This window comes from Lepisma saccharinum, chromosome 5 (genome assembly GCF_977018435.1).
Source record: "Lepisma saccharinum chromosome 5, izLepSacc3.1, whole genome shotgun sequence".
NCBI classification, from domain to species: domain Eukaryota; kingdom Metazoa; phylum Arthropoda; class Insecta; order Zygentoma; family Lepismatidae; genus Lepisma; species Lepisma saccharinum.
Window position 1 is genome coordinate 51,834,681 of NC_139233.1, and position 20,698 is coordinate 51,855,378.

The following is a 20,698-nucleotide window of genomic DNA, read 5'->3' on the forward strand; positions in this document are numbered from 1 at the left end:
CAAAATGATTAGAACATTCACAAGAATTGTCGAGAAAGTTAAGTTTAGAATTTACTTTTATAAGTGTGGAAACAATGTTGCAAAGTTTTCAGGATTGCAGACAGGAAATGATAGCAATAGAGATAAGGATTAAAGTCTAGGTAGGTTCAGTTTAGTTAAATATAAGTTACTTTAGGTGAAGTTTCAAGATAAGAACAATGATAGTTTAAAGTACAAAGACTATCGCAGAGAAGGTGAGACAGATTTTTTCCTGGCTTGGCAACACTGCCTATGGTTTCGGCACTAGTCGCGTCGTGTATGATGACTCATTCTGTTTCCGTAGCAAGTTGTCACATGTTGCGAAACCACGTTAGTGAGCAGCTGTGCTGATTTACGTGGAACGTGGAACGTGTATCGTTTACCCCTCCAGGTTATTGTATATAACATTGCTTTTCGCGATGAGTATTCAAGATGAACAGCGCCATGCCATAAAATTTTGTTGGCGTTTAGGGAAAAGTGCTGCGGAAACATATGCAATGTTTCAACAGGCACATGCTGATCAAGACAGACTGATTAGAGCCACAGCATTACCAAGGAGTCATTGAGACTCTGCGCCAGCACGTAGCAAAAAAGAGGCCACATTTGAAGAACTCCTTCATATTGGCACCACGATAACGCACGCCCGCATACCGCGCGGGCTTTTCAGGATTACGCGACGAAGAGAAAAATAGAAATGTTCACGCATACAGCATACAGGCCGGACCTTGCACCCTGCGACATTTGGATATTTCCACTTTTAAATGCCGCGTTACGTGGTCGTCATTTCATGACGAACAAAATAGTGATCACCGCAGCGCAAGTTTTCTTCAGTTCACCACCTGACGACGAATTTTCAGACATTCACAAAGTGGCAGGAGCGTATGGACGCTTGCTTAGCTGTCAATGGTGCCTATTTTGAAAAAGATGTACGTCTACTCGATATGGCTGATTCTGAATAAAAATTTTGTGGTTTGTAATTTTTTTGTTTCATTTTAATGATTCTTGGAGGGGGTCCATGTACATGCTTGTCTTTTTAACTGCTACGCAGTCACGACTTTTTGAACTATTGCGCTCATTTTGGTCTCAATCGGCAGCTAATGAACCAAATTTTCACCCTAGTACATTTGCTAGCCAATGGAGGTCGCTGTTTTCCTATACAGGAATTAGTCTCACCTTCTCTGCGACAACCTTTGTATTTGTGATATCACTCAAGTAGTTTCTGACATGAGATCCATTCTGTCGCCACCACAATCACTCATCTTTATCATTACATGAGTTTCACCTGGCATCGAGAGATAAGGGAGAACGGTGACAAGGCTGGCCCTAAACATGCTGTTACAGAAAGACTAACTCCACACTCATAGGGTTTCCGTGTTACCGCTATTGCTAAGGTAGTACGTGGGTTTTTATGCCTGTGTTATATTTAAGGGTGATCTCCGGCTGTCAGAGCGGCCGGAGACACCATTAGTATATAAGGGTGATCTCTGGCTGCTGTATGGCGGCCGGAGTCACCGTAGTTCACCCTCCAATTGCCCCCTCAGTTCCTAGTTTAATAACTTGTAGTATTTTCTTTTTTGTGTGCCTGTATGTGTGTGTGTGCCTCTCTCGTCCCTTTCGGCGCTCACTACGGCGGATTGATCTCTAGATCTTCTTCTGCTGCACCATCACTACGGTGTCCGGGAACTCTGGGGGGGGGGTTCATTCCTACGTGGAGGGGAGATTTGGCGGGATGGAGGGCGGAAGGCATGGAGGTACCCCACGCCCCCCTCCGACCTGGGCTCCCCCATTGTCCAGGATCTCTTCTGCGAGGCTGGCTTTCTGCCTAGGGGCATTTGGGGCTCTAAGGGGTACCGGGGGTCCTCAAAGGGACCCAGCGAGGCCCTGAAAGGGACAAAAGGAACCTAAAGGGCCAAATTGGGCCCTAAAGAACCCGTGAGGCCCTCGAGATCCGTAGGGGGCTCAAAAAGCCCAGGGTGGGAGGTATGGTCAGTCCACCTCTTAAGGAGTGCTACTCCAGTCCGTGATGGTATACCCAAAAAAGAAAAAATGAAAAAGAAAGAAAAAACAAAAAAAGAAAAATTTAGAGAGCGATCTGCGTCAAATCTGAAGCCAGCCAGGTTCAAGAAGCAGCATGTGCAAGTAAGTATTGTTGTTTTATGTAGAATTTTAACAAACTAGTAAAAATTCAATAGAAGTAAAATGGTTCGAACTTAGAAATAGAAGCACTATTAATATTCCTTGAGTTTTGAAACACACGATTCATTTATATTGTGTAGTAACATTGGCATTCACTTTAACAACCTATTTTGTGCAGCCACCAAAAAACATTATACCTAGTAGTATTGCAGTTATTGATTGATTTAGTTTATTTTACTTCGCGTTTTTGTGCCTCTTGGCTAATTTGCGAAGATGGGGATGAGTGATGAAATTGGTGAATAGACATTCACAAACAACCAAGCCCGGGACCCTTGGCGTCGCACCGCGATGTGCTAACCACTCGGCCACAGGGTCCTGTAGTATTGCAGTTATCAAGTTTCCTAACCTTTTGCCAGAAATAGACACGCATACTTAGTAGGCGAGCCAAGTAGTAAGCCTATGGAAACTTAGTTTGTACCCAGCATCAAATGGAATATAGTATATATTTTTTTTACTATAGATATGTACGATTGTAGATATCTCTAGCCACTATGCCCTAGAATCCTATTTTGTGATTAGAAACTACTTCCTTACAGTTGATTGCTGATTTCAAAACACGCTGGATGTAATTTAATACACTTCAATTGTTATTCTTTCAGAAATCTTTCTCACAACAGAAGTCGTCCTCGAAAGCCGAAATCTGGACTTACAACTCATCAGGTGCTGAAGATGTTCTTATCAAGACAACAAGAAGTGTGATGTACTTGTCAAGACAACGAGATGTCAAATAAATGCTTTCAAAATACCTAAGTGTTTATGCTTTACTTTCCACATTTATCACCTTGAGCTCTTGAATACTGTAACATATGTGAAGCTCATCTCACTGTGAATTGGCTTGGAAAAGTGGGGCCATCTTCACGATTAGTTGCCCAGGATTTGAAGACAAACAGCAAAGACCAATAAGAAGAGAAGCTTATTCACTTTCTGTTTGTCGAAAAGCATAATTGATTTGGCCATTAAATAAACTCAGATATCTGAAGCTATATAGGTATAATCTAGTTGCACGTGTGTGCGTTTTATTAAATCTGTGAATTGATTATACATCGCAGTTGGATTTATTTTTGCTCTATGTTTTGAAATAAGATTATTTTGTTCTTGTTAACTGAAATCATGCCTAAATGCTATGGAAAGCTATGAAAACTAACGGAAGAAATCTAAAATATCACAGCTTGATTGATATAAAAAATGCGGGAGTGCCCACTTTTATGAAAGAGGCATTGTGCGAGATCTAAAAGCAGAACTTTTTAATATTGTATGTAAATGTAAGGGTGTAATAAACGTGACTGCTTCCCGTAAAATATCACTGCACTCTCCACGTTTCTCTTCTGTCTTTTCTTTGCCGCCGTCAATAGCTTCAATACGATGTTTTTTTAATATATATTTGTCACATATTAGTATTCTGCTCGTTCCGCCACCTGAACGCAGTAGAAAGGGCTCAAAGGGCAGTGCAGTTACACCGGAAGAAGGCTCGGAAATGGCAGGCTTCAGAAGTTAACTCATCCAAATTAAATTAAACAGGTAGTATGTGCTCTCTCTAAATTTAAATCATAGTTCACTAATAATTTGATTAAAAGTTTTAAAAGTATCTGTTTTATTTAATAGCGTATTAATTGGTGCATTCTTCTCCAGCATAGCTATAGGCAGTGATCACACATCGGGGGGGGGGGGGGCAGGAACGCCCCCTATTCTCGTTCGACAATTTCTCTCTCTCTCTCTCTCTCTTATCTGCCCCTGTAAAACGACAAAAATAAATAAATGAATGAATGCTCTTTTAGCCAAAATATGCATTTTTGTGTCGTATGTAACGGAATAATAAACATGATTGTCCCGGGAAAATATGATTTACCCTTCCATCTTTACTATTTACTACAATATATTTCGATTTCTATTGTTCCCACATATTTATTTTAATTTTAGTATTGTGAATCATATTCCACTGTGTTACCTCACGTATCCACCCCCCCCCCCCCCACACACACACGTACGATTTCAGTTGTAAGTTTTAGACTAAGCTTGTCAAATGTCCACTTATATCTTTGTATTCTTGAGCCATTTTAAAAAAAAGCATTTCGCCCCTTCTTCTGGACTATTTCATAGCAATGTTTTCCCACTGGAAGCCCCTTTGCAGATCGAGATCCGGGGCTATAGCCTTTCCAAGCCACCGTTTCCTCCAAATACTCTCTTAGCTTTTAATGGTTTATAAATTTACACTAGCAATTTTGAGTAAAGGTTTTGCGTAACCCTAAAAGTACATTTAGCCTATCTCTGCTCCATCCAATATCAGTTGTGCAAGATATGGAGCTACCGGGAATGCATCTGCACATGTTAGATTGACGGAATTGGCTTTCGTACATCTCTCGCATGTCTTAATCAAAACTTTAATTTTGAAAATCACAGAGAATCCTCTTCAATATTCAGCGTTACAAACACGAGGAGCAAGGAACGACTTCGTGAATGGATTTCTAGAGCGCTAAGCAGACGATCGAGTTCACTGCCGAACGAGAACGTCATAACTGGAATATCCAATCAGAGGCCGTTTGGTTTTCGTGACGTATAGCATCAATTTGGCACAACTTCTAAGGCCAATTTCTCGCAAACTATTTCTAACTAACACAAACTATTTTGCACAACGTTAATATAAAATGAATGGCATGCAGTGATACAGTTAAAATTATTTTAGGTTAGAGTGGAAATGTCCATTGTGCGTCGGAGATATATTTCTCTTCGAAAATACATGAATTCCCGGTCGAATAGATTCAAGGATGAAAGAAAATACCTCCATGACCTTTGAAAATGCTACAGAAACTTCTTTCCGTAAGTAGTTTATTCTGTAAAATTGAAGAAATCTGTTCTCGCGAGATCAAATAGTTACCAGAACAGCTTCCCATCAAATCATGGAGGAAGGATTTGCATTCCTGTATTGAACACTACCCGTTCCGTTGATCACTAAGGGGTAGAGCAGCCACAGGCTGAACTTCGCCCATGAATAAAGAAATTCTAATTCTAATTCTAAGTTTTGTTGCGGCGTGTACAGACGGGATCAAATGAAATGTACTTCCCTTTTCCTAACAACTCAGAAGCGAGTTGGAAACTCTTCATTGCTCCTGTATAGATAAGAAAGTGGGGGAGGGCAATAGCAGACAAGGCCAGCACGCAAACTTGTTTCCAGCAAGCTTTCTGTTGCAGTCTTGGCAGTTTATGGAAGGATTTTGTGTTCCTACCCCCCCCCCCCCGCCTCTCTCTCTCCTTGTGTTTGTGTGTGTATGCGTGTGTGTGTGCGCGCGCCAACACCTGTTTCATTTTAAGTTTGACGTATTTTATTGCATTGACTAATTTCTGTTGTGACTGGGTATGAACCAGGTTAGCAATGGAGACATAATGAAGGATCAAAAATACAAAAATTCATGGCATGAGTAGTTAGTAGTAGTAAAGGTAAGGCAAAGTTCGTCGTCCGTATAGGACCGTGCCATGAAAGCACATTTAGGGGATGTGGCAGTAGGGCGCCGCATATTCTCGAGTTCGGCCATTTTGGAGGTCAATGATCAGCATCACGCTCCAGCCGTTTTTACTCCCCAGGGATGTAGTTGAAACGAGAAAATAAAAATGTTTTACATTTCGCGTATGTGACAGTATTCTTTGGATATTGTCTTGGAAGTGTCTGTTAACATCCTAACCCGCAATTTTGTTTAAGGGTAAAACTGGCTGAAGGCCGCGAGTATTCCTGAGAAGTAATGAGCATATCACATAATGCGCAATAGTTTGGCTCGCGTTTTTCGAATAATAATAATAATAATAAAAAAAACAAAATATACAAATCAATTCTACGAATGCTTACGTCATTGTGACCATGGAGTGCATTTTGCACACTAACGAGGATCTGGCGTCTAGATATAAGGTCAGTATAATGGTCTGTGGAGTTTGGACTGTGTCCTATCCATCTACGTTTGTAGTTGTCCTTTCACAACTTTCATCTTAACACACCTTTCATTATCCAAAAGTGGAAGAAAAGCGAAATAAAATAAATAAATAAATCGGTTATTGTGTCCCTGCGTTTTTTCAATTTATCACCATGACCGAAAATTAATGTTTCGCTGATGTAATGCATCACTATAATCATGTGAATTATTTTCCGTCATCATCGTGTGCTTAATCATTCCTTAAAGCATAGACTCTAACGCTGTTGTCCTTAGTGTAATTGATCTTATTGTGTGGAAGTTTTGATGTAACCAAAAGAATGGTTAAGAATAAACCTCAATTGATTGTTCGAAATTTAAAATATAATAATTCCGAGGTGACGCATATTAACTGTTCTTAGTTCGATGTCAAAGATCGATTTTTCCTATACATTAAAAAGGATTCCGGCCTCCGTGGTAGAGTGGTTAGCACAGCTTGCTTAATGACCGGCCTTGGCATTGTGTTCATTCGGTGTCTCATTGTGAGTGTCGCTTCATTAATTTCATCATTTCATCTACCATCCTCATCGTCGCCTTTAGCCAAAAGTGGCACCAGAAGCGAATTAAAATAAAGCAAATGAATCAATCAATAGAACATAGGGTCTCCGGTTTCATAGAGCAGTATACAAAGCACTCGGTCATGAAGGCCCTCAAAATTGAAATAATAATTGCAACAGAAAACCTGATATTAGAGTATTTTAAGAGTTTAGGCATATTAAAAATTCACGTCAACCAACAACAATTTCACCTGTATTGTGTGATATATGGTTCTGCCCTAACAATTGATTGATTGATTTGCTTTAATTTCACTTCGCTTTTTGTGCTACTTTTGGCTAATTTGCGAAGATGGGGAAGTGATGATATAATGAAATTGATGAATGGACACTCAGAAACATCCATGCTCAGGCCGGGATTCAAACCCGGGACACCTGGTCTTGTGTATTGGACCAGTGGCCATCCACCGTCGTGAGGAAATTGGGGAGCTACAAATGAGTAGCGTGACGCGGTCACGGAAACCTACAACGACTGAAGGCTTGTCTTGCTGACCACACGTCACCCCATAATTCCAACCTCGGCAGGTGGAAGTAAGGTCGGCAGTCGGTAGGTAGGACCTGGTCCTCACGGACTGTTGCGCCACGGGTTGTTTTTATTATTACAATCTTCAAATAAAGCTTTATCGTTATATATTACCGTATTTCATCGCATAATCGTCGCACCCTGTTTTTCAATCCAGAGAGAGAGAGAGAGAGAGAGAGAGAGAGAGAGAGAGAGAGAGGCGGGGGGGGGGGGATGGTAGGAACACAAAATCCTTCCACAAACTGCCAAGACTCCAACAGAGAGCTTGCTGGAAACAAGTTTGCGTGCTGGCCTTGTCTGCTACTGCCCTCCCCCACTTTCTTATCTATACAGGAGCAATGAAGAGTTTCCAACTCGCTTCTGAGTTGGTAGGAAAAGGGAAGTACATTTCATTTGATCCCGTCTGTACGTACTACAGCCATGCTACAGCAGACGTTCGATTGCCGCCGGAGCCTTCTTCTACTGCGCACCATGCGGCAGCACTGTCGCCATAAGCCCCATACTGAACTCTTAAGTTGGGCTCACCAATAGTCTGTGGTGAAGTGAGCAAGAAGAATGAATCGAGTCTGTGGTGGTGACAGTGAAAATTATCGTATACGCTTTTGCTCATTCCAATTGCTTTGAATTGGCTTGCTTTTTTCGGTCTCTTTGCTGTCACCAACGAACGGGAAAAAGATTCTACAAAAACGGAGCCGGACACTCAGGATCAGCTATGTCTATGAGACGTGCGTCCCATGCTGGAAGTTGGTACTCGGATTCGGGTAAGTTGTGACGTGAAGTAGGTTACTGGCTTTTGTCTTAGTAGTTTGGGAGGTGTTTCATAACAAAACTGATTTAATGGTATTTAGTACCGTATTTGGTACTAATCTGATATTCCCCGGACAGATTTCTTCATTTTTACAGAAGAAACTACTTACGGTAATAGTTCCTGTAGCATTGTCTAACATCTGGTCTGGAAGATGTTTTGTGTGATGTGGGAATGTTTCATAGCGGAAATTCAACCATTGACGCATAGCCCTACGAACCATTTCCGGTAAGGTTAGGTAGGGTCACGTATAGGTTACAATAGTTAAAAATTGGTTTCGAAAAAATATGCGTAAGCCCTACGAACCATTGACATATAGCCCTACGAACCATTGACATATAGCCCTACGAACCATTGACACATAGCCCCACAAACCATTTGAAGAAACATACGTTCTTCAGTTACAAAAACACTTTTTTTTTTAAAAAAAAAATGCAATTACTTTGATCAAAAAGACTTGAATACACGTTAAAGAATGTTCCACGAAGCAGATAGGTAAGTGCAAATGTCAAAAATTGACAAAACGAAGGAGTCATAGGTGTCCGTGGAATATCAGATTTTTACCCAGTATTTTTGTTTATTATGTACAGTATTCCATTGTAGAAGATTTACATATATTTTTCATATTTCAATTTTAACCCGTAACTGGCTTGACGTGGTCCCTGGGACCCGCGCCCTAGAATAACGCTCTCGTTCTCTGAAGCACTAACATTTACTTCCCTCTCCTTTTCGGTAGCTTCATAGTTTGGAATATCACGTAACCTGCCGGTGCCACTCCGCTAGCTGCATTTTAGTTTCAGAGCAATAGACATTGTGGGTCCCACGGACGCCCTTTCCATTAATAAAGAAAACGGCAGTAAGCCTTCCCGATGGCGCAGTGGTATCGTCAGCATCTTGTAATCAAGGGGTCCCGGTTTCGTTACCCGGTGGAGGCACAAGTGGTTCGGATTCCACTTTAATCTGTAGGTCCAGTCCCAATTAGCCTTACTGGGTAACAGTTTCGGGGTCCGGTGTCCCATTCTACACCCTCGATTTTGGAAGTTGTTATTTTATTTTTATGAAGATTATGTGATTCTAATTTTGAGGATCAAAAATTTTGAGCGCGGAAACAAGTATTTACGAATGTACATCCGTTTGAAGTTGAGATATTGTCCTTTGAAATTGTTGAGTCCAAATTTTCCACAGATTCCTGGCTCTGTCCCTGGGGTAATTGGCCTACCGTGGCCCCGCCTTTATCTATAGAATCCCTTTTAAAGGCATGGTAGAAATTGGCCAGAGTCACCTGCCCCAACACTATTTCTCACTATTTTCTGCATTGACACATGATGATACCAAAAATTAAGGCTAAAATTAAACCTAAGAAGGTAACTTGCCTCTTTTTACCAAGGCCAGGCACTGAATTGCGGGTCGAAGTCCAAAAATGAAATAACTCCTATGTTGAAAGTCCTTGTTGTCCTTTTCAACAGAATACCACCCTCCACTCCCATCCCATCATAAAAATAAGAATTTTCAAATTATCCCATCCCACAAGTCATTTAGAAATAAAATCCTCTCCTTTTCGGTTTGCAGTTGCCAAAAGAAATAATTAATTCCAAATTCTGAAGTTGCATAAATGAAATCCAATGTCTGAAATGTCCAACCCGCCAATATATCACACAAATAACAAATTTCAAATGTTCCCATTGCACAAGTCATCATAAGAAGAAAAAGAAAAAATCAGACGTGCGCCTGTGACATGAATCCATCATCCGCCATGATAGAAGCCGTGAAAAACCGCATTGACGTTACGCAAGGAATTTTAAGAAAAACATAGGTTTCGTAGCACGTAGATGTAAAAAATTACCTTCCGTGCTATTTACAAACACTCTTTGTTATGAGGAACTAAATATTTTCACGAAAATATTTGAAATGTGCGGAAAATTGAGGGTGTAGAATGATACCCCGGAGCCCAGTTTCGTATATCGGGAACATATTTCTTCATTTGGCTACGAATGCAATTTTTTTTACATGGTTCGATTTCAATATACGTCTGTTAACACATACTGCGGAGTTTTAGCAATTACTTAACGTTTTGTTCAATATATGTTTTCGTGGTTAGGTTTGGTTCCCTTAGCATTAAAATAAAGTCCCTAAATGCATTCTACTAAGGTTCCGATTTGCTTCTACGATATTTACTGTCGCTTGTCGACTGAGAATATCTCGTCCATGAGAAGTGCGTAAAATAATTTTCAAGTTGTTTTCTTCAACATAAATAACTTTTTTTCGAGTCCAAACAGTGCTCATTACTTTAAGGAAGGTTCAAATTTAGTGTGACAATGATTTCCAAAATTCTACGATAATTAGTCTTTGATATTTGTGTTAGGAGAAATCATAAAACAATCGGAACCGTTACCGCTTCGCCTATCCATTGTATTCTGTCAAAATTTCTCGCAGCAAGACCGGCTCCTGTCCTTTCAAGAGACAGAGGAACTTGTTTCGATGTTATTTTAGTGCTATTTTAAAGACAAAAATAAGGTATAGATTCTGGTTATTGGTAATGAGAATTGTACATGCAGACATACGAATTTACTGAAAGACTTCCGATAGAGCAAATTATAGAAACTGTTTACACACGGACGTGGCATGTATCTAGAAATATATTTCGGGGGAAGAGGTCCGAGCCAAGTGTCTAAGAATATTAATAATAATATAGTAATATAATAATTTAATTAATCGTTCATTACACCACAAGAATTGGAGGAATAACTTTGGAAACATACCATGCAATTTATTATTAAGAAAATCTATCGTATTTCATTGCACGATCGTCAAACTCTGTTTTTTCAGTCCAAAAATTGGTTTTTAACTATTGTTCTCGTAATTGCCTCATTACCACGTCAGATAATGAAACCAATTATAGCGACGCATGATTTTTGGACACAGAGGATTTTTTTTTTTTTAAGTCCGTATATTGCAACACACGAGTAACTTTTCTCAGGTGTAATATTTCGACTATAGTGGACAAATTAATAACATCTATTGTCTTACTTTTATTTTTCAGACCGGAAAAATGTTTGGTACTTGTCACCAAGAAATAATGTGCGTCGATTTAGACTATTCACTTTTTACGTATTCTCGAGTTTCTGTGCATCCTAATCTTGCACCAAAGTAACAAATAACTTTCAAGTGTCCAGAACTTTCAAATTTGCGACAAATGTGGTGAAATACAGTAGTGAGAGTGCAAAATGTAGAGGGCAACTGCCCCCCATGCCCCTAATCGCCCTCATTATTAGTTAAAGAAAATTAAGTGAATTTTGAAAATATTGTTAATTTTATGGAATAGTATTATTAGAATACTTCTGAGACTTTAATATTAAACACGAAACTGTACGATGTGTGTAAGCTGACTCTTTGTCGGGTCAGAGGTGTATTGAATTGTTGAGTGTGAGTTGAATTTGTTCCGTTACTTTGGACCATAATTATAAACTAATATTGTAATCTAAAAACTCTATAATTGTGCGTCTAGCCACCACCATAAAATTAGCATTTTGCATCTTTTCTTTGTATCACATTTTCGGATCTGCTCTCCCCCCCCCTCCTCCATAAACGCACACACACACAAGACACACACAAATCCTGTGTACGGCTCTCATGCATCACCTTGTAATCAAAAGTTCCCGGGTTCTATTCTCTGTGGCCTACATATACAGGGTGGCTCAATAAGTCACTTAACACCCCCAGTACAAGGCCACTGCGGCATGGATCGTGAAAATGGCGATGACCAATCCTTGCCTGGCCAAGGGGGAACCACACTGACGTCACCCGCATGGTCGGCAGCCATCTTGATGTCCGCCATCTTGAAATGAACTTCAGAAATTTAAATGGGAAGGGGGTCGTGCGACATATCAAAATGGGCTAGAATTTCACCAGGAAAACAACTGTAACATTTGTTTTCACCTAACTTTAACTGTTGCAGAGTTAACGATACCACAAAGTTATAACACATGCTCAATATGATGTCCCTCTTGCGCAACACACACGTGTAATCCTCTCTCCCATGACCTTACCACATTCTGAAGAACCTCAGGAGTTATTGCAGTACAGGCATCCACAATGCGTGTGCGCAAATGGGCCAGATCCCTGATTTTTGTAGCATACATCATGGCTTTCAGGTGTCCCTAGAGGTAAAAGTCCAATGGTGTCAGGTCAGGTGAGCGTGCAGGCCATTCCACAGTCCCTCGGCGACCAATCCAGTGGTGAGGGAATTGTTGATCCAGGTACTGACGGACTATCATCCCATAGTGCGGTGGAGCACCATCTTGCTGGTACCATTCAGGATAGCTTCCATCCTCAGACAGTAAGGATGGTAAGATCTGCTCCCGTAGCAGGAGCAAGTAACCCTCTGCATTTAAGTTGCCCTCAATGAAAAATGGACCAACAAGTCGGGAACCCCAAGTACCACACCACACCATTAGCTTCCCGCCTCCCATCACCTTGCTGGGATCTGTCCGATGTGGATTTTCGGGTGACCAGTACCGCAGATTTTGCTTATTCACCTCCCCCGACAGATAAAAATTAGCCTCATCACTGACCAGAATCTTGCTACCGATGGCAGGGTCACGTTGCAGTTGTGCTATAGCCCACTCACAAAACTGCAAACACCTGTCTGGATTGTCCTCACTGAGGTGCTTCTGCAGCTGTATCTTATACAGATGCCAGTGGTGGTCACGTACAATCCTTTGAATTGAACCCCTGCTGACACCGCTTTCCAGCACCAGTCTCCGTCTGCTACGGGTTGGGGACTTTGCAAATGATGCCAACACCGCTACAGCAGTACCCTCATCTTTGTCTGTTTTCGGATGTCTATGTCGCGGCTTGTCGTCCATAGATCCAGTATCTTGAAACTTTGCTAGCAACTGGCTGACGGCCACATGTGACACCGGTTGTCTTGCAGGATTGCGGTTATTGAAGTCTGCTGCGATGTCACGTGTAATCATCAATATGATGGCAATCCGTTCCTCACGTGTTAGTGGCATTTCCGTTCAGATCAGTGAAAAAGGAAATGTGCTACTCTTGACATGATCAATTCACATAATCACTCTTAAACTTTCATGCAAAGACACAATCGTAATTCCCATGTCAACCAATATTACAAGATATGTACATACCGGTAAGTCAATATCCGGACATTTTCAGTGATTGGTCTAAACAATAAATACCACATAATCACATACTAACGATAATTTGAACAATAAACATTTAAGGAAGAAGGAAAGGGCGTGTCACTCTCCCATGCGGGAATCGTCCTTAAATTTAAAGTTAGGTGAAAACAAATGTGACAGTTGTTTTCCTGATGAAATTCTAGCCCATTTTGATATGTCCCACGACCCCCTTCCCATTTAAATTTCTGAAGTTGATTTCAAGATGGCGGACATCAAGATGGCTGCCGACCATGCGGATGATGTCAATCTGGTTCCCCCTTGGCCAGGCAAAGATTGGTCATTGCCATTTTCACGTTCCATGCCGCAGTAACCTTGTACTGGGGGGTGTTAAGTGACTTATTGAGCCACCCTGTATATTATATTATACAGTAGTTTGTATCTTAGGACTGTAGACTCAGTCCCATTTAGCCTGTCTCAGCATAACTTAGAGCTGAGAAATTTCAAAATAATAAAAAAAAATTGTAGTTCAACTTCAATTAGTTGGAAAGGAAGTCAATTAAAAGTTCAACTAATATTAATGAAACTACTACTTCAACTAATATTAGTCGTTCGACTTATATTGTCGATAATTTTTATTTTTTCTTAATACAAAGAAAACATATGTTAATATTAAGTTATTTTTCTTTGTAATTTGGGGAGTTTTTCAGATTCGAACTCCCGCTGAATTGCACATACTCACAAGTCGCAACAACAGAAAACATAAAAGCGTAGTGTAAAAATCTAAATTTTTGTATTATAGACCCATGGCAGCTAGGGGTGGCGAAAATTACGTCAAGTTTAGTGCTGTTTGTACATAAACATATTATATTTAGCCCATCTGAGCTACCCTGCCGTTGCGCTTTAATATATTAATTCTTAGGTTCAGGAGAATGTAATTTTTGGAAACTTATAATTTGCTACATAATCTTAAAGGTTTGCTAAATGCATTTTTGTTATCGATTTACACAAGAAATTCTTACCTTCGTTGAAAATAACGTTTGAATAGCCATCCTATCGCACTCCAATGTAAAGCTTTGGGCAACCAGATGACAAACGAAATTCTTAAGGGACACAACAGGGGTGGAGCCTCTAGCAGAAAAGTTTGGCAATGAACAGCTCTGTTGGTGGGGGAATTTTTTAGGACATGATTGTTGGTAGGGGGAATGCCCTCTACCCTTGGATTTTGCATTCTGCTGTAGTGAACCAATTTGCTGTGATATTACATTTTTATATTAATGGGAGTAATTAATTCCTTGGAATATTTAATTAAAATCTCTAGTAAGATTAAAGTTTTTAGAATCAAATGTTTTTCATCTGATGTATGAAGTGAAAGTCCACCACCCCTTTTATAGTTATAAATGCAGTTCAATTATAGAATCTGAGATTATATTCTAACATATTTTTAATACAGAATCATGGAGAAAACTTATATAATGTGAACACTACTCATCAGTGCTCACATTATAATAATAATAAAATTTAAGTATGTGCTTCAGATGTTGGGCATGATAAAACGTTAGTCATGGTTGTATTCCATTATCAAGTCCAGGAGGCATTGAAAATGCCTCATGTAGATTGTAATTGGAGCTGCCCCCATTAACTTGTTCAGATAATATTAACAAAATACTAGAGTAGCAGCATTTAAGCAGCTTGTACTGTACAATGTCCAAGTACAGCGTTGCAACTGCTGACACAAACACTTTCAAAACTGTATGTATAAATTTTCCACTTATTCTATTTCACAAATATTAGCTGACCTGCCAATTGTACTTTTAAATTTTTTATGTTACTACTACTACTCAGATTCAAATACATTGAGTTTGAGTTTTTGTTGTAACCACTTTATGCACAGATAGGACTTGATCTACTGTTTAAAGTGGTGTCTGAACCACTGTGCCGCCTCTGCGTATTGAACCTGGGACCCCTTGATGAAAGTATTAATTGAGGAGACTAATTGACATCAGGTATCAACATGCAAAATCTAAATTTTCGACATCAAAATATGCACACTATTGGGAATATAAATGTACTGTTAAGAAATATAATTTCGTTATTTGGTGTAGGAATAAGGATATTATGTTATTGCAGTTTACTCTTCATTTGTGATTGAATTTAATTTACTGCTTTTGAAATTTGAATGGTTTTATCCAGGCCTTGATTGGAAGGTTGTTGGCCATGATGTTAAAATGAAACACGATTCTCATTTTGCCTAAAAAAGTCCTTGGTAATTGTCACTTGAGCTTATAAAATTTATACCTTTTTCAAGAATATTGTACAGATGTAGAGATGACATTTCTACTTATGAGACCAGTGAAAGCATAGAGGGAGTAAAATGCACTGACTAAAAGGACAACTATTTAAAGACAGGAAACAATTGATAGTGCTTATTACAAAGACAGAATTATGGCTAATATCAGAGGATTAGTTTTAATTTTATTTCAGATATATATATGGTCAGGGGCGATGCATAGGGGCCTTCCTTCAACTTTAAACTCACAAACTTACAAGGTTATATCATTCTTTAGATGAAGGTAATGGCATTTTATCTCCATGGCAATGTAATCAATCTATTTAACTAAAGTTTTTGTGGGTAGATACATATTTGTATTCACTCCTGGTATAATATTAAAATCAAATTGTATATATGTGTATGGTTGTGATTTTACTGTGTGGTATGCTTTGATGTGGAAGTAAATTACTTGTATATCTGTTCTCTTTAGCAAAGGAATTGAGCAAGCAACTGGAAAACTGGCTGGGCATAGCTGATCTCTGTCATGGCCCTGCACGGGCCATAATTGCTCCGTAAGTCTCCCTTCTCAATTTATTTTTTTTAAAAATTCAATTAGGTAATGAAAGACTAAGTATCTGATTTTATAAGTTAATATTATTCTATCAATCTGATGTAAAATTGCAATTTCTCCTTGAACATAAACTGTTCAATAATGTCCTTAATGTATTCAAGTGACTGTTGTGTGGTTTCCCTTTGAAAGAAAAAACTTTCTAGTTGGACATTCACTTTACAAAACCAGGGCATATGAATTATATGTTTGTTTTTATAAAAGTAACAAAATGGCAAAATTTTGCCAAAAGAAAGGCATATTTAAAGATATGCCAGATCGGTTAAATTATCGACAATTACAGATTGATATAATGTGCACTAGCCAATACCAATGGAGAACTGATAACCTGCCCCATCTCTAATTTATATTTTAATAATCATGAATTAAAGTGCGAAAATGCCATAATTCTATACTCCATTTTAACACTGTAGCTGCCACATTTACCACCGGCGGTGCAAGCGTATATGCTCTACTAGGAAACCAGCCGAGATGCTGGTTGGCGTACCCAGGAGGCCAAAATTTCATCTTCAGTAATACAGTCTTCTTTACTTCCTTACTTATTTTAAGTCCCTGCATGATCCATGATTGACAGTAATATGTCAGATAATTGTTTTTTTCCTTTGTCAAACTCTTTGTGCTTTCCCATGAATTGATGCATATACATGACAGCCGGCAGATCAAGGGATTGAAACCTGCTTATCTTTTATGAAATGTTTCATGTGCTCGAACATTCACGGAGGAAATTTATCAACAGTAATATTATTACAATTGCTTTCATTTGATAAGAGGCATTGTTGTCGTTCATTGTTCTTGTTGTCACTACTTGTTATTTTTATTGTTTTCCTGTATTTTTTGTTACTACACTTTTGTCATTTTGTAAAATGAAGAACACTTGATTCAAAAACTGATAAAAGCCTATCAAAATACTATACTATTTTTTCTGTCATGTTATTTACAACATTGTATTGACGCAGACACACACAATAAGTTTATTCTGTAATATATCTAATATATAAAAATGGACGTGTGTGTGTTTTTACTGGCATAACTCTCGAACGCCTGGAGCGATTTCAACCAAACTTTGAACACGTATTACTTGCATTCTGGAAAGAAATACTGTGGAGGTTTAGACACCCCTGGCACCCCTAGGGGGGAAGGGGTGACATGTAAAAATAATCTAAAACTACCGATATTAGTGTGGAATAAATAGTTATCGGGGTTGCTAAGATGAATAGTGACACTACCAATGCATTTCAACTCCACGTTCATCACCTATCGGGATGGGGGGTGAGAGGGGGTGAAAATTATGTCAAAAATGACCAAGATTATTGTCAAATCCATATTTTTTGGAGTCTCTAAGCTAAATGGTTATATTCACAATGACCAAACCCTGTACACACATGACTCATACTCTGGAAAGAAATACTGTGGGGGTAAGACACCCCTAGGGGGTGGGAAGGGTGTGACATGTAAAAATAATCGAAATTGATCGATATTAGTGTGGAATCCATAGTTTTCGGTGTAGATAAGATGAATTGAGACACTGCCAATGCCGTTCATCTCCGAGACACCCCTGGCACCCCTAGGGTTAGGGGTGGGAAGGGGGTGACATGTAAAACAACCGAAATTAGTGTGGAATCCATAGTTTTCGGGGTCACTAAGATGAATAGTGGCACTTCCAATGCCATTCAACTCCAGTACACCCCTATGGGCGGGGGTGGGGAGGGGTGACATGTGAAAATAATCGAAAACGACCGATATTAGAGTGGAATCCATAGTTTTAGGCATCGCTAAGATTAATAGTGACACCCCCAATGCCGTTCAACTCCAAGATACCCCTGGGGGTTGGAGGTGGGAAGGGGGTGACATGTAAAACGACCAATATTAGTGTGGAATCCATAGTTTTGGGGGTCGCTAAGATGAATAGTGACACTTCCAATGCAGTTCAACTCAGAAGACACCTTTGGCACCCCTGGGTGGGGTGGGAAGTGGGGGACATGTAAAATGACCGTTATTAGTGTGTATTCCATAGTTTTCGGGGTAGCTAAGATGAATATTGACACTCCCAATGCCTTTCAATTTATGTATTCTTGCTATTGAAGGTGGAACTAAAGTGAGAATCATAGAACTTAAGACCTTCTGTAAACACAAGCACGTGTACCCTAACAGTGTTGCAAACTTATGAAAAAAAAATAATTCACATAGCCTACAAGGTGTAAAAACATTCAATTTGTCAACAGATGCAGAATAAGCAGTGTATCACTGATGACCTGTTGAAAGTTATTGAATGTATGTTAAAAAAAAAATTACATCTTGCCTGGTGGCCGACTTTCAGACTCATTACCGAAGTTCCCTGGCTCGAATCCCGGCATGGGTGTTATTTGTGAGTGTCCCTTCATCAATTTCATCTGACGATCACTCATTCTCATCGTCCGGATTAGCCAAAAGTGGCAGAAAAGCAACGCTAAATTAAAAAAAATCAAATACAAAATTTACATCTTATCCCCCAGGAGTAAGACGGTTCCGTACCAAAGGATTAATTTTCTCTCATCTTTTACTAAAAAACCTTGCTAGGAGAATGTGACACATTGAGATAAATTACGTTTTGAAACCAGGGTTTCTTCATTAAATTTATTTGATGTTTGAAAGTGTTATGATTTATTATTATATATGATGAAAGTAAGCTAATACATATGATTTGATTGACTAAATTAATAATTATTAATTAGATAAAATAATGAAAATAACTCATTTGGTTTGATTGATTTCCTTTATTTTACTTCCCCTCTTGTGCCACTTATGGCTAATTTGCGAAGATGGGGATGAATGATGATATGATGAAATCGATGAATGGACATTCACAAACATTCATGCCCAGGCCACGATTCGAACCCAAGACCCCTGTCGTTGTAGCCCTATGTGCTAACCACTCCGGAATTAAAAAATCACCTATATCTCATCGTCTCTTAACTAATGACAAATGTGCGAGTCACAACGTGGTCGATCTACACCTGAATAACACACATTCCAGTATCCTCCAGTGTGTACTTCAACATCTCTAAAGTTACTTCATCTAAAAACACACTCGTATGTCCTTTTCATCCCGTTCAAAAATGCTGGATTATGCATCAAAGACATCAAGGGAAACTAAAACGGCAACTTAGAGAAGCATAAAAGTGGGGAAAGAAGACTAGAATACAGGAATATTTTGAGGCAGTCACATTTTATTGTACTCTACATATAATATAAAAGGCATATTTGCGTGTGAATTTTTAAATATTGTTACATTTTTCTTCTCTCTTGAGAGGTGTTAAGTTTAAATCAACCTACCTCACCCTACGGCCTGCCCTCCTTCACCCGCAAAAGTATTCCGGAGTGTGAGGATGTCACCATCCAGATGGTGAACACCTCTGAATTATAGATCGACTCCTGCATCCCACCCCCTCCCCCATCCCAGTGGATCGTCACTGACAATGTGAAATCACACTATCATATGCCGACATTCGACATACCACTTCCATTTCTGTACTTGACTTAGTGAGAAGTATTGAGGTTGGCAACAGCCTAATAACTGATTTCTTCCGCATCATGTAGTCCGTTCTATGAAAGTACGCTAATGGAAGAAAAACGTGTAAATTACATTGGATTATACATTTTAAAATATATTTTCATTAAAAGTTTCTGTCTATAATAATAATACGTGATTATTGTATAAATTACAATCGATCACGTGAACAGCAAGAAAATAGCGCCAGTTTCGAACATGGCGACTTCCATGCATGCAGGAAGGTCTCCCGTGTTTTCAGAGTAGTCTTTCAGAAATACAGTCGTTTGAAAAGTGGCAAGAAGCAGGTTGTTCTTAATGTTTATGTGACGTTGTGTGTTGGTCCTGAGCAAGCAGTGAAGTTGGTGTCCAAGTGTAATTGTGTGTCTGCGTCTTTGTGTTTTCCGTGTGGAGAAAGAAAGGAAAACGACCGGTCAAGTTGTGAGTCCCACGAAAAAAAACACGTTGTTGCTCGTTTAAACAAGTACACCAATTTTGAGATAAGCGCAATACAAAGCGAGGTGCTTTCGTATTCTTTCAATCAAAGAGCCATCCTGTCCACTTTGGGGAAGATGTTGATAGTGATGATTGATGACGATCTCCCCAATTTTAGCAGTCGACGTTAAATCGCCTCTTGTGCCACGTTGAGTTCCTTTTTTGGGAAACAAATTTGACAGACCGTACTCTGACAGGATGATGTCTAGCGCCGAAAATGCCTCAAGTTCAAAAAGGAACTGCTAAATCAAGGTAAGAAAATACATTACTTGCATGAGACGTGCGTAAATAATGTGCTTATTATCGCCTTCTTGTGCACGAGAAACTGAGAGAAAGATAAACAATCTCTTTTTATTCCCCGGCTTATCTTTGTTTAGCTTCTGCTAAAACTGGCAGTATATTTGTTGCACAAAGGAGAAAACAATACTCTACATGTCAACAATGTTGGGCAATAAAGACTATAAAGGCTTGAATTTAGTGAAACGAATCTCTCACTCTCTTGTATAACTTTGGCGCTGTCATACTGAGAGAGGAATGGGGGAAGGGGGGATCTGTTAACCCAGTGTCAGATAAATGGGACTTTTGGCGAT

General features: G+C 39.4%; 1 protein-coding gene across 1 annotated transcript in view; it reads left to right on the forward strand.

Annotated features, from left to right (window-relative positions):
• The first annotated feature begins 7,777 nt into the window (after positions 1-7,777).
• The window catches only part of LOC145988367 (protein MEMO1-like), a 32,011-nt gene continuing 19,090 nt past the window's right edge, over positions 7,778-20,698 (forward strand). The window contains exons 1-2 of the mRNA XM_083123247.1: positions 7,778-8,005; positions 15,950-16,031. Of these exons, the coding sequence (XP_082979373.1) occupies positions 7,957-8,005; positions 15,950-16,031 (131 nt within the window). The 5' untranslated portion in view covers positions 7,778-7,956. The remainder of the gene's footprint in view (positions 8,006-15,949; positions 16,032-20,698) is intronic.